The sequence below is a fragment of the Arachis hypogaea genome, chromosome 8 (genome assembly GCF_003086295.3).
Source record: "Arachis hypogaea cultivar Tifrunner chromosome 8, arahy.Tifrunner.gnm2.J5K5, whole genome shotgun sequence".
Lineage (NCBI taxonomy): Eukaryota > Viridiplantae > Streptophyta > Magnoliopsida > Fabales > Fabaceae > Arachis > Arachis hypogaea.
Window position 1 is genome coordinate 3,701,998 of NC_092043.1, and position 12,013 is coordinate 3,714,010.

Consider the following 12,013-nt stretch of genomic DNA (forward strand, 5'->3'; position numbering starts at 1 on the left):
AAGCCCCGCCCGCTGAAGGACCGAACTGGTGGGAACAAGAGCCTCTACTGTGATTACCACAAGGGCTACGGACACCAAACGCAAGACTGTTTCGACCTGAAGGACGCACTAGAACAAGCAATCAGGGACGAGAAACTAGCTAAATTCTTCCATCTCATCAGGGAACCGAGGAGACGAGGTTGCGACCACGATGGGAAAGACAAGGCCCGAACGGCGAAGCGGCGGCAAGAGCCAAGGGATGAGGACCACGGTCTTACCGTAGTGAATGTGGTAATCGCGAGAAACATGGCCCCAAGATCGAGATCAGCACACAAAAAAGACGCCAAAGTCCTAGCGATCTCCTCCTCCTCTTCACAAAGCTCCAAAAAGGCCCCATCCATTTCTTTCGGCTCGGAAGACCGATGGTTTGACGAGGTCTTAGAAACCCCCCCCCCCCATGGTCATCACGGCTAGGGTGGGAACCAGCCTCGTCAAACGGTCCTTATAGACACAGGGGCAGACTCAAACATTATGTTTCGCAACGACTTCAACGCATTAGGACTGCGGGACGCCGACCTAACGACTCACCAGCACGGTGTCGTAGGGCTAGGCAATCACTTCATCAGGCCAGACAGAATAATCTCCCTGCCGGCCTCCATGGGAGGAGAACAGGGACGGAGATCGGTTATGGCCGAGTTCGTAGTTCTGCGAGACTCCACAGCTTATAACATCATATTAGGGAGAAAGACCATCAACGATGTCGGAGCAATAATCAGCACAAAGCTGCTAGTGATGAAGTTTATCACGAACAACGGATCTGTGGGGTCCATAAAAGGAGAGTTGGAAACGGCGGTCGCTTGCGATAATGCCAGCCTCTCATTGAGGAAAAAGTCCAAAGAAGCATCGGGGGTGTTCTTCGCCAACCTGGATGCCCGGGTAGACGACAACCCCAGACCCGAACCAGAGGGGGACCTAGAGAAGTTCAGGGTCGGGGACACAGAGGAAAAGTTCACATTCATGAATAGAAATCTCCCGCACGAATTGAAAGAACCTTTGGTAGAAATGATCAGGGCCAATGGCGACTTGTTCGCCTGGATGCCAGCCGACATGCCGGGCATAGACCCTCATCTCATGTCACACCACCTGGGCGTCAAGCCTGAAGCCCGACCAGTGGCTCAGAGGAGAAGGAAGATGTCACAAGAAAGAGCAGAGGAGGTGGCCAAGCAAACGACCAGCCTTCTAGAAGCAGGTTTTATTCGAGAACTAGACTACTCGACCTGGTTGTCGAATGTAGTTCTGGTAAAAAAGCACAATGGGAGATGGAGAATGTGTGTGGATTACTCTGATCTTAACAAAGCATGTCCCAAGGACTGCTACCCCCTTCCCAACATTGATGCGCTTGTTGATGCAGCGGCAGGGTACCGGTATCTTAGCTTTATGGATGCCTACTCCGGCTACAATCAGATACCGATGCACCGGCCTGACGAAGACAAAACAGCATTCATAACACCAAAAAGAATCTACTGCTACAAGGTGATGCCCTTTGGCTTGAAAAATGCGGGGGCCACATACCAGAGACTGATGAACAAGATATTCAGAGATCTCATAGGCAAGACGGTGGAAGTCTATGTAGATGACATCCTCGCGAAGACCACCCGACCAGATGATCTCCTGGGCGACTTGGGAAACGTGTTCGCGTCCCTTCGACAAAACGGCATGAGACTCAACCCGCTCAAATGTGCCTTTACCATGGAGGTCGGAAAATTCCTGGGATTCATGATCACTCAGAAGGGGGTAGAAGTCAATCCTGAAAAATGCCAAGCAATACTACAAATGAAGAGCCTAGGCTGTATCAAAGACGTCCAGAGGTTGGCAGGAAGACTCACCGCGCTGTCCCGCTTCCTCGGAGCGTCGGCAGAAAAAGCCCTACCCTTTTTCAATCTAATGAGGAAAGGAATAGCGTTCGAATGGACCCCTGCGTGTGAAGAAGTGTTCAAACTCTTCAAAGAGATCCTGGCAGCACCCCCCGTACTCAGGAGGCCCAAAGGCAGGGAACTACTTTACCTATACCTGGCCATAACAGAAGGGGCGCTCGCAGCAGTCTTGGTGTGGGAAGAAGGAAAGGCCCAACAGCCAATCTACTTCGTGAGTAGAGCGCTACAAGGAGCAGAAATGAGGTACAGCAAACTGGAAAAACTGGCACTGGCGCTCTTGACCTCTTCCCGCAGACTAAAGCAATACTTCCAAGGCCACCAGATCGTTGTGAGGACAGACCAAGGAATCCGTCAGGTACTCCAAAAACCCGATCTAGCGGGAAGAATGATGACTTGGGCCATTGAACTATCCCAATATGACCTGCGGTATGAGTCCCAGCACGCAATCAAGGCACAAGCAAAAGCCAACTTTTTGGTAGAAGTAACGGGGGACCCCATCGAGGAAACGGGCACGCGGTGGAGACTCCACGCGGACGGAGCCTCCAACCAAAAGTTCGGAGGAGCCGGGTGATCTTGGAAAGTTCTGCCGGGGTCGTATATGAGCAATCGATCAAATTTGAGTTCTCGGTATCAAACAATTAAGCAGAATACGAGGCCCTCTTGGGGGGCTTGGCCCTAGCTCGTGAAGTCGGAGTAACAAAGCTTGAGGTGTGCAGTGGTGGACGGAATTGTGATCCATATTCTTTTGTACTTGTATGAAATCATTATTGTGGCACCAGTTGAATTCACAACTCCGTTCAACTAACCAGCAAGTGTACTGGGTCGTCCAAGTAATAAACCTTACGTGAGTAAGGGTCGATCCCACAGAGATTGTTGGTATGAAGCAAGCTATGGTCACTTTGTAAATCTCAGTTAGGCAGATTAAATTTGTTTATGGGTTTTCGAAAATTAATAATAAAAAGAAAATAAAAGGGATAGAAATACTTATGTAAATCAATAGTGAGAATTTCAGATATGTGTATGGAGATGCTGTGCTCCTCTTGAAACTCTGCTTCACTACTCACTCTTCCTTCAATCCTTCTTACTCCTTTCCATGGCAAGTTGTATGTAGGGCATCACCATCATCGGTGGCTACTTTCAATCCTCTCGGGAAAATGGTCCTATGCGCTGTCACTGCACGGCTAATCGTCTGGAGGCATCACCCTTGGTTGATGGCTACATCCCGTCCTCTCAGTGAAAACATTCCTATGCTCTGTCACAGCACGGCTAATCATCTGTCGGTTCTCAATCAGGTTGGAATAGAATCCATTGATTCTTTTGCGTTTGTCACTAACGCCCAGCCTTCAGGAGTTTGAAGCTCGTCACAGTCATTCAATACCGGAATCCTACTCGGAATACCACAGACAAGGTTAGACTTTCCAGATCCTCATGAATGCCGCCATCTATCTAGCTTATACCACAAAGATTCTGTTGGGGAATCTAAGAGATATGCGCCCGGCCTAAGGTAGAACGGAAGTGGTTGTCAGTCACGTACGTTCATAGGTGAGAATGATAATGAGTGTCACGGATCATCACATTCATCAAGTTAAGTATAACGTATATCTTGGAATAAGAATAAAAGAGAATTGAATAAAAAGTAATAGTGATTGCATTGAAACTTGAGGTACAGCAGAGCTCCACACCCTTAATCTATGGTGTGCAGAAACTCCACTGTTGAAAATACATAAGTGAAAGGTTCAGGCATGGCCGAATGGCCAGCCCCCTTGAGTGATCAAGAGACCGAATAATCAAAGGCTAAACAGTCAAGAGATTAAACTGTCAAAAGATGTCTAATACAATAGTAACTTATCCTATTTATACTAGACTAGCTACTAGGGTTTACATGAGTAAGTAATTGATGCATAAATCCACTTCCGGGGCCCACTTGGTGTATGCTTGGGTTGAGCTTGATCTATCCACGAGCTGAGGCTTTTCTTGGAGTTGAACTCCGAGTTATGACGTGTTTTGGGTGTTCAACTCCGGATCATGACGTTTTTCTGGCGTTTAACTCCAGACAACAGCATGTACTTGGCGTTCAACGCCAAGTTACGTCGTCAATTTCCGAACAAAATATGGACTATTATATATTGCTGGAAAGCTCTGGATGTCTACTTTCCAACGCCGTTGAGAGCGCGCCATTTGGATTTCTGTAGCTCCAGAAAATCCATTTCTAGTGCAGGGAGGTCAGATTCCAACAGCATCAGCAGTCCTTTTGTCAGCCTTTTTCAGAGTTTTGCTCAAGTCCCTCAATTTCAGCCAGAATTTATCTGAAATCACAGAAAAATACACAAACTCATAGTAAATTCCAGAAATGTAAATTTAACATAAAAACTAATGAAAACATCCCTAAAAGTAGCTCAAACTTACTAAAAACTACCTAAAAATAATGCCAAAAAGCGTATAAATTATCCGCTCATCATGCAGCGACACGCAGGTCGTCACCTCGCAGGTAAACGGGAGCTACCAGGCTAGAGACTCGTTGCTACAAAAGTACCTGGAAAAGGTTAAAGAATTGAGCAGCCAGTTTGAGCAGGTCACGATCCAACATGTCCCGAGGGAAAGAAACACACGAGCAGATCTCCTATCCAAGTCAGCAAGCACAAAACCAGGAGTAGGCAACCGGTCTCTCATCCAAGGCATGCTAAAAGAACCGGCAGTTACCCTCCACTTGACAAAGGCAGACCCCTCTTGGTTGGACCCAATCGTCGATTTCCTTAAAAGCGGCAAACTCCCTGACGACGAGAAAGTAGCTAAAGTGCTGAGAAGGGAGGCAGCAAAATACACGACCATACAGGGACAACTGTATAAAAAGGGACTCAGCCAGCCCCTACTGAAGTGCCTACACCCCGAACAAATGGATTACGTGCTCAAGGAAGTCCACGAAGGGTGCTGCGGCCATCATATCGGGGGCAAAGCCCTAGCAAGAAAACTCATCCGAGCTGGATACTACTGGCCGTCGATGATGGAAGATTCCAAAGAATTTGTGAAAAAATGCGCCAAGTGTTAAGAAAACTCCAACTTCCACAGAGCTCCAGCTTCCGAGCTGAGCCTACTGACGACCTCCCGACCCTTCGCCCAATGGGGAATCGACCTCCTCGGACCTTTCCCGGTTGGCCCAGGGCAAGTCAAATACCTTATAGTCGTGATCGACTACTATACCAAGTGGATAGAGGCCAAAGCATTGGCCAGCATATCCTCATCCAATTGTAGAAAGTTCATGTGGAGGCAGGTAATCACTCGATTTGGCATCCCAGAAGTCGTCATCTCGGACAACAGGACGCAATTCACTGACAAAAAGTTCATAGAATTCCTCAACGGCCTGGGTATAAAGCAGAGGTTCTCTTCAGTAGAGCACCCCCAGACAAATGGACAAGTCGAGTCCGTAAATAAGATAATCTTACAAGGCCTCAAGAAGCGGCTGGGTGACAAAAAAGGTGCATGGGCTGATGAACTCGCTTCAATCCTTTGGTCTTACCGAACAACCGAGCAATCCTCCACGAGAGAAACCCCTTTCCGCCTGACATACGGAGTAGATGCGATGGTACCCATGGAAATAGGCGAGCCGAGCCCATGACTACTTCTGAAAGGAGTAGAGGAAGCAGTGGAAAAAGACCTGGTGGATGAGGCAAGGGAGATGGCTCATTTGATAGAAGTAGCACTAAAGCAAAGAATGGCCCTACGCTACAACGCCAAAGTGCTTAAGAGGGAGTTCGAAAAGGATTACCTAGTCCTGCGACGCAACGACATAGGGCCCGCAACGCAGGGGGAAGAAAAGCTAGCGGCAAACTGGGAAGGACCCTACAGGGTCAAAGAGGTGCTCGGCAAAGGTGCCTACAAATTGGAGAAGCTCGACGACAGGGAAATACCGAGAACATGGAAGGCAGGTAATCTGAGAAGATTTTATTCCTAGCCAGAACGCGCCGGTTAGGCGGTTCGACGAGTTTAATAATTCACTATGGTTAGAACACTCACCACCGTTGTATCCCTGTTTAACTGCCGATTAATGTTTACTTAACAAATTTGCTCTTTATTTTTGCTCAACTATGCATCCCACGACAACATGTTCCCCATATCGAACAACAAACGGGATAACAATACGGCACCCCGGGACTGATCACCCCGGGAGCCAAACAAGTTGAAAAGCCATAATAAATGGCCGCGATAATAATAAAGCCACGATAAGGCCTCGACAAAGACACTAACGTAATGATAAACAAACGATGAAGCAGTGATCATATAATAGCAGAACGAAAACAAGACAAAACGCAAACACTACCGGGTAAACGGAAAAGCATAATATTGGCAAGCCGACCAACTGACTAAATAAGTACGACAAACTAGTTCAAAAAGTTCTACAACAAAGGCACAAAAACACAAGGTAAAAGAGTTCACTTCCTAGGCATATCAACAATCTTGCCGTCCTTGATCATCTTAAAAACCCCGATGGCCGAGGTATCAAAGTCGGGAGCCACGATTTTCACCTGAGCCTTGAGAGCCTCCTCAGTCATAAAGATCGCACTCTTTCCTTGCTCTCGGACCTCCTTGTGTTTCTTCCTAAGCCCTTCAGCCTCGTCTTGAGCAGTCTTGGTAGCCGCGACAGCCGCATCTCGTTCTTTCTGCAGGGCGACCAACCGACCTTGTGCAGCGCTAAGCTGGCTTTCCAACGTTGTTTCCTGCTCTGTCAGACGAGATACGGAAGCATCGGTAGTTTTCAATTTCTCTTTAGCAGACGTAGCCTTCTCCTCGGCGGTCTTAAGCTTCTCCTTCGCCTCGGTTAGCTACTCCTGGAATGTTTCAACTTGGGCCTTGAGTTTGTTGTTGGCCGTGGCGGCAGTCTCGAGCTTCCGACGGAGCGACGCCATACCCGACAACTCGAACTCAGCCTTCCGAGCTATGGCAGCACCACGGAGAAGAGTACAATACATCCATCGTGCCTGCCCCGCGAGGTCGGTACCATGGAAGTGTTCCTCCGTGCCGGGGAGTAGTTGGGAATCTATGAACGACCCAGCATCGAAGTTCCTCTCCATCATGGTAAGGACCCCTTCAGGACTAGAATGTGACCTTTGCCTCTTAGGGGTAGGAATTGGAAGACGAGTGCCCGGTACCAGCCACTTCCTCAAGAACGGGGGAGTCACGCATCGCATTGACAAGTTTGTCCGACATGACGACGTCACGAGGTGTGGGCGCCGCTTGCTCCCCCTCGACTCTAGGAGGAACCACCGATTGCTCGTCGGCCTTCTCCCCCATCACTTTCCGCCAAGAAAGTCTTGTACAAATTCTCAAGGCCGGTCACTTCGGCAGACATCCCCACTACAACAAGAAATGAATAAGTTAGTCAGTAATCAACATACTAAATCAAAAGAAGCAACCATACAGAAAGGACACAACAAAAGTAACTCACAAATATAATCCCTGGCGACCTCCCGGCTACCCATAAGGAGGTGAGGGTTCACATGGTTTTTCCCAAAAATGGCCCACAGCACGTCGGCAATTTTTCGATCCACAGCCGACATCCCCTTATAAGTTACCTTAATAAATGCATTGGACCCCGCCCCCGAAACTCCAATATGTCGGGATGAGGCGCTTCCCCTCTAATGACAACAAAAAAGGGTGACGACCCTTGACTGGTCACACCTTGAAATACTTATCCTTAAATCCATGATAAGAGTCCTCGAATAAGCCAAATATCCTCCGTCCTTGGGCAGAACGGAAGGACATAAACCCCTTCCTCGCCTTCCCCACCTTGGAAGGGTTCGTAAGACTAAAGAAGTATAGGAAGACATCGACGGACATCGGAAGCTCCAAATACTCACATACCATCTCGAAACAGCAGATTGAAGCCCAACTGTTCGGATGCAGCTGCGATGGCGCCATGGAGATCCGACTAAGAAGCCCCATTTGGAAGGCGGAGAAGGGGATACGAACCCCCACTTGGGTGAGCATGGCTTTGTAAAATCAGATCCAGTCGGCAACCCAAGGGGCATGGAAGTTGATCTCGTATAACCGCTCATGAGGAGCAGGAACGTAAACATCATAGTTGGCCTCCTCATCGGTGCCCCCGCATAGGTATTCGGCCTGACGGAACTCGGTAAGCTCCTTCTCACCCATCTGATTCGGGGAGTCCTTGAGGTCGGAAACCACCCAAGCATACGGGTCATAACTCCCGTCGGAGGTAGAAGCCCGGGCGACAACGCGAGGCATACCTATAGTTGGGGTACCACTCGATTAGTCTATGAGGTCGGGAGTGGGGAAAAACCCAGAAACTACACTTGACCTATTCTGCAACCCAAACTAAACACACCTAAAGTAAAACCCTGACAAAAACCTACCCCGGAATGGTAACCCCCCTAATACACCTACTTGACACTAAAGAAGATCAAGCAAACAACATGCATGTAATAGGAAGCAATGACAAAAGCAAAATAGACGCAAAGCAGAAAATAAAGAAACAACTACTTACCTGGATTAGTTTTGAAGAATTGAGGAAGAAAGAAGAGAAGCAGATGCACAGGATGACAAGAACAACCCTTTGGGAATTTTGGGAATGAAGAGGATGAAGACGGTCGAAATATGGGAATGAATACAAAACGGTTTTGAAAACCGCTACTCAAAGAAGCGCGAAAATTCCAGGGGCAAATCAGTCTTTGCGCGCGGGATTTTTCAACCCAATATGAGCATTTAATGCTCTGTGCAAGGAACGAGGCGACAAATGATCGTCCCAGCAACGAACAGGCACGCACACGAAAGGCACGTCCCCTCCACGGGCGGCCGACCTGGCGACAACGCATAAGAGAAGATGTAACGCCACCAACAGCCCACGCGACTATTGCTGGTGCGTTGGGGGCACTGTTACAGCCTGGCCCAGGTCATTCGCGGGTCAACCCGACCCACTGATGACCTGACCCTAACGGTCGGGCACATACAGCTCACTCAACGACCCGGACACGCGTCCTTGACAGCTCTCCACTGCAGCTGTGAGGAAGTTTCGAGGAAGGTGGGCCCGATATAAATGGGGAAAGGCCTGCCCCTCCCCCAAGGTACGTAATACACCACTCTACCCCTTTCTCGCCTGCACACTCTACTGACTTGGGCGTCGGATTGTCTTTGCAGGTGACACTCCCCTTCACATCAAGAGCTCGAAACGTCGATCCATCAACTTCTCCTTCGCCACCTGACCTCAGGCTACACCCCACCGGATCAACCGAAAACCACTCCCGAACTGTCCGATATCCGAGATACCGAACAAATAATAATTAATAAATATTAAATAAAATAACTTTAATCTGTTTAAATTGATTTTTTATTGTTTTTCAAATATTAAATATTATTAGGATTATTTTAGAACTCATGCCGTCTTGTTTAGTAAATGAATTTGCAACGAAGAGCCTTAAAATGTTTAGATAAGTTATTAGGATCACAAAAGCCCCTTGCCACATGTGAGATTTAATTTCTTTTCATCAATATAATGCTTTCTTGTCAACGAAATATGGCTGCTTCTTTTTGTCATTTGAGGTTTTTATAAATTTTTTTGTCATCGGTGCTAAAAAATGAATTTCATAGCCAAATTAATCTCTAAAACATAAATTATTTTTTAAATTTATTTTTAAAAGATAAATTATTTTTTTAAATATTATAAATTAATTATTTTTGTCTTTCAGTCACTTAATTAATAGTTTTTATCAATAATTAATAACATAAAATGTTAACTCAAATCATACAAGGTATTTAGAATATCTAATTAGATACTGGATAAATATATTTATAAAAATTTATTAATTTAGTATCGTTAGGTTATAATAGAATTGTTTTATATAATTTGAAAAATAGACTAAATTAATAGATTTTCATAAACAAATTTAATCAGCGTCTAATTAGACATGTTAAGTATCATGTATGCTATCAGTTAACATTTTGTATCATCAATCATTAACTAGTAGAAAACTATTAATTGAGTGACAGAAGGACAAAAATGATTAATTTATAATATTTAAAAGACTAATTTGATTGATAAAATTTTTCAAGAATGAGAGAATGACCAATTTTTCAGAGACTAATTCAACCATTGACCTGCTAGAGAATAGTAAAAAAAATCATGTTAAGTGTAGATTATAATCAGTCACAAAAATTAGTTATTATCAGTATAAAGTATTCATTAAAATACAAAATATACATTAAACATAAAATATATTACACATATATTTATATAAAAATATATAATAATTAATTTTAGTGTACAAATAATATTTTTATAATAAAAATTATTTAATAATATAGACATTAATATGAATCTTACAAGAATATGAAATCTATTACTACTAATAGCTTAACAGACATTACTGTGTCTATTCAACTGTTTTTCTATTGAATTTAACAAATTATTTTTTATATTTTTATTTTTAAAATTATAAATTTAATATTAATAATTAAAAAATAAATTATATAAAAAATATTTTAAGTTATTTAACACATAAAATATATAAAATAAATAAATTTAAATTAAAAAACTAAGATTAAAAAAGAATTATATTATTATTAAGTGTAACAAAATTAAGATAAAAATTTATTAATATTATTTACAGATTAATTATTTATAAATATTATTAAATTTATTTATTTTCTCAATCTTATTTAAATTTGAAGCAAATTTAAAAATTTATATTTAAAATACTCTATCTCTATATATAATTTTAATAGATAAAAAATTATTTCTTTAATTTTATATTATATTAAACATTTTTAACTATCTTTGATTTTATTAATCTTTTAAAATTATTAATTTTTATTTTGATTATGTCATCTCACTATATTATACACTATTTTTTTTTTATTATTTTTTATTCATGTATAATTATTATTGTGTCACCGTCATTATTATGTTGCCTTTTTTTTATTACTCTTCTTTATTTTCTTCTTCTATTCAGTCCAATCGCAATTTATTACCACTATACCATTATCACAACTTTTTTTTTTCACTTTGATGTTTGATTCATAACTACTTATTATATTAACTTTTGAGTTGTTAAAAATTTGCTAAAAGAATTTTTTACTTGTTTGATTTAAATATCTAGATATATAACTATTATATAATTATTTATTTTTTATACTTACTTGTTTAGTCATATCTTCTCATTTAAAGAAGAAATTTAAGATATCAAACATCTAAATTTTTGTTCAAATGATTAAAATTTGTCAATAATTATAAAAAAATAACTGTAAAAAATAATACTAAATATATTATATTTTTATAAAAGAGTAATATTATATAGACACTATTATTTTAGCTTCTATTAACATACACAATTGACCTATAAAAAAGTTAATATTGTTAAGTAACTCCCCTACTCAATACTATTTGTAATAAGAGTTAAGTTATGTGTACACCAAAATTAGTTATCAAAGTCAACCATCAGTATAAAATACATGCTGAAATACAAATACACATTAAAAATAAATTAAACCACACATGTATTTATACATAAATATATTAGTGGCTGATTTTAGTGGCTAATTTTGATGTACAAATAGCATTTTTGTTAAAATAATTCTTAATCTTTCCTTACATCTAATATCTCAAATTTTATTTCTTCAAATAATAAAATTTTAAAGGTTTTTCTAAGTTTTGTTTAATTTTAAAATAGAATAACAACTATGATATTGTTAATGTTTTTTCTAATATTTTTAGGAAATTAATTTTTATATTTTAAAATTATAAATTTGAGATAAATAAATAAAAAATCATAAATAATAAATTATTGATAAATAAAAAATAAAAATAAAAATTTTATAAGTTATATAATTTTTTTATTCTATAGAATAATAAAATTTGAATTAATTTAGCTATAATACTAAAATTATTACGTTGTTATATGTGAAATAATTAAGTTAAAAATTTATAAATATTTGTAAATTTTTTATTTTCTCGATCTTATCTAATTTGAATTAGATATAAAAGTTTATATTTAAAGCACATTTTTTTTACATAATTTTAATGGCTAAAATTTTTTTATTTTCTTAATTTTATATTCAAGATCTTAAATTATCTTTGTTTTATCATTTTTATG

General features: G+C 41.3%; 1 protein-coding gene across 1 annotated transcript; it reads left to right on the plus strand.

The window, feature by feature from the left end:
- The first annotated feature begins 4,590 nt into the window (after nucleotides 1-4,590).
- On the plus strand, nucleotides 4,591-5,526 carry LOC112704902 (uncharacterized). Its single transcript, XM_025755763.1, has 2 exons — nucleotides 4,591-4,935; nucleotides 5,182-5,526. Exons 1-2 carry the CDS (start codon nucleotides 4,591-4,593, stop codon nucleotides 5,524-5,526), a joined length of 690 nt encoding a protein of 229 aa, XP_025611548.1.
- Nucleotides 5,527-12,013: the final 6,487 nt, after the last annotated feature.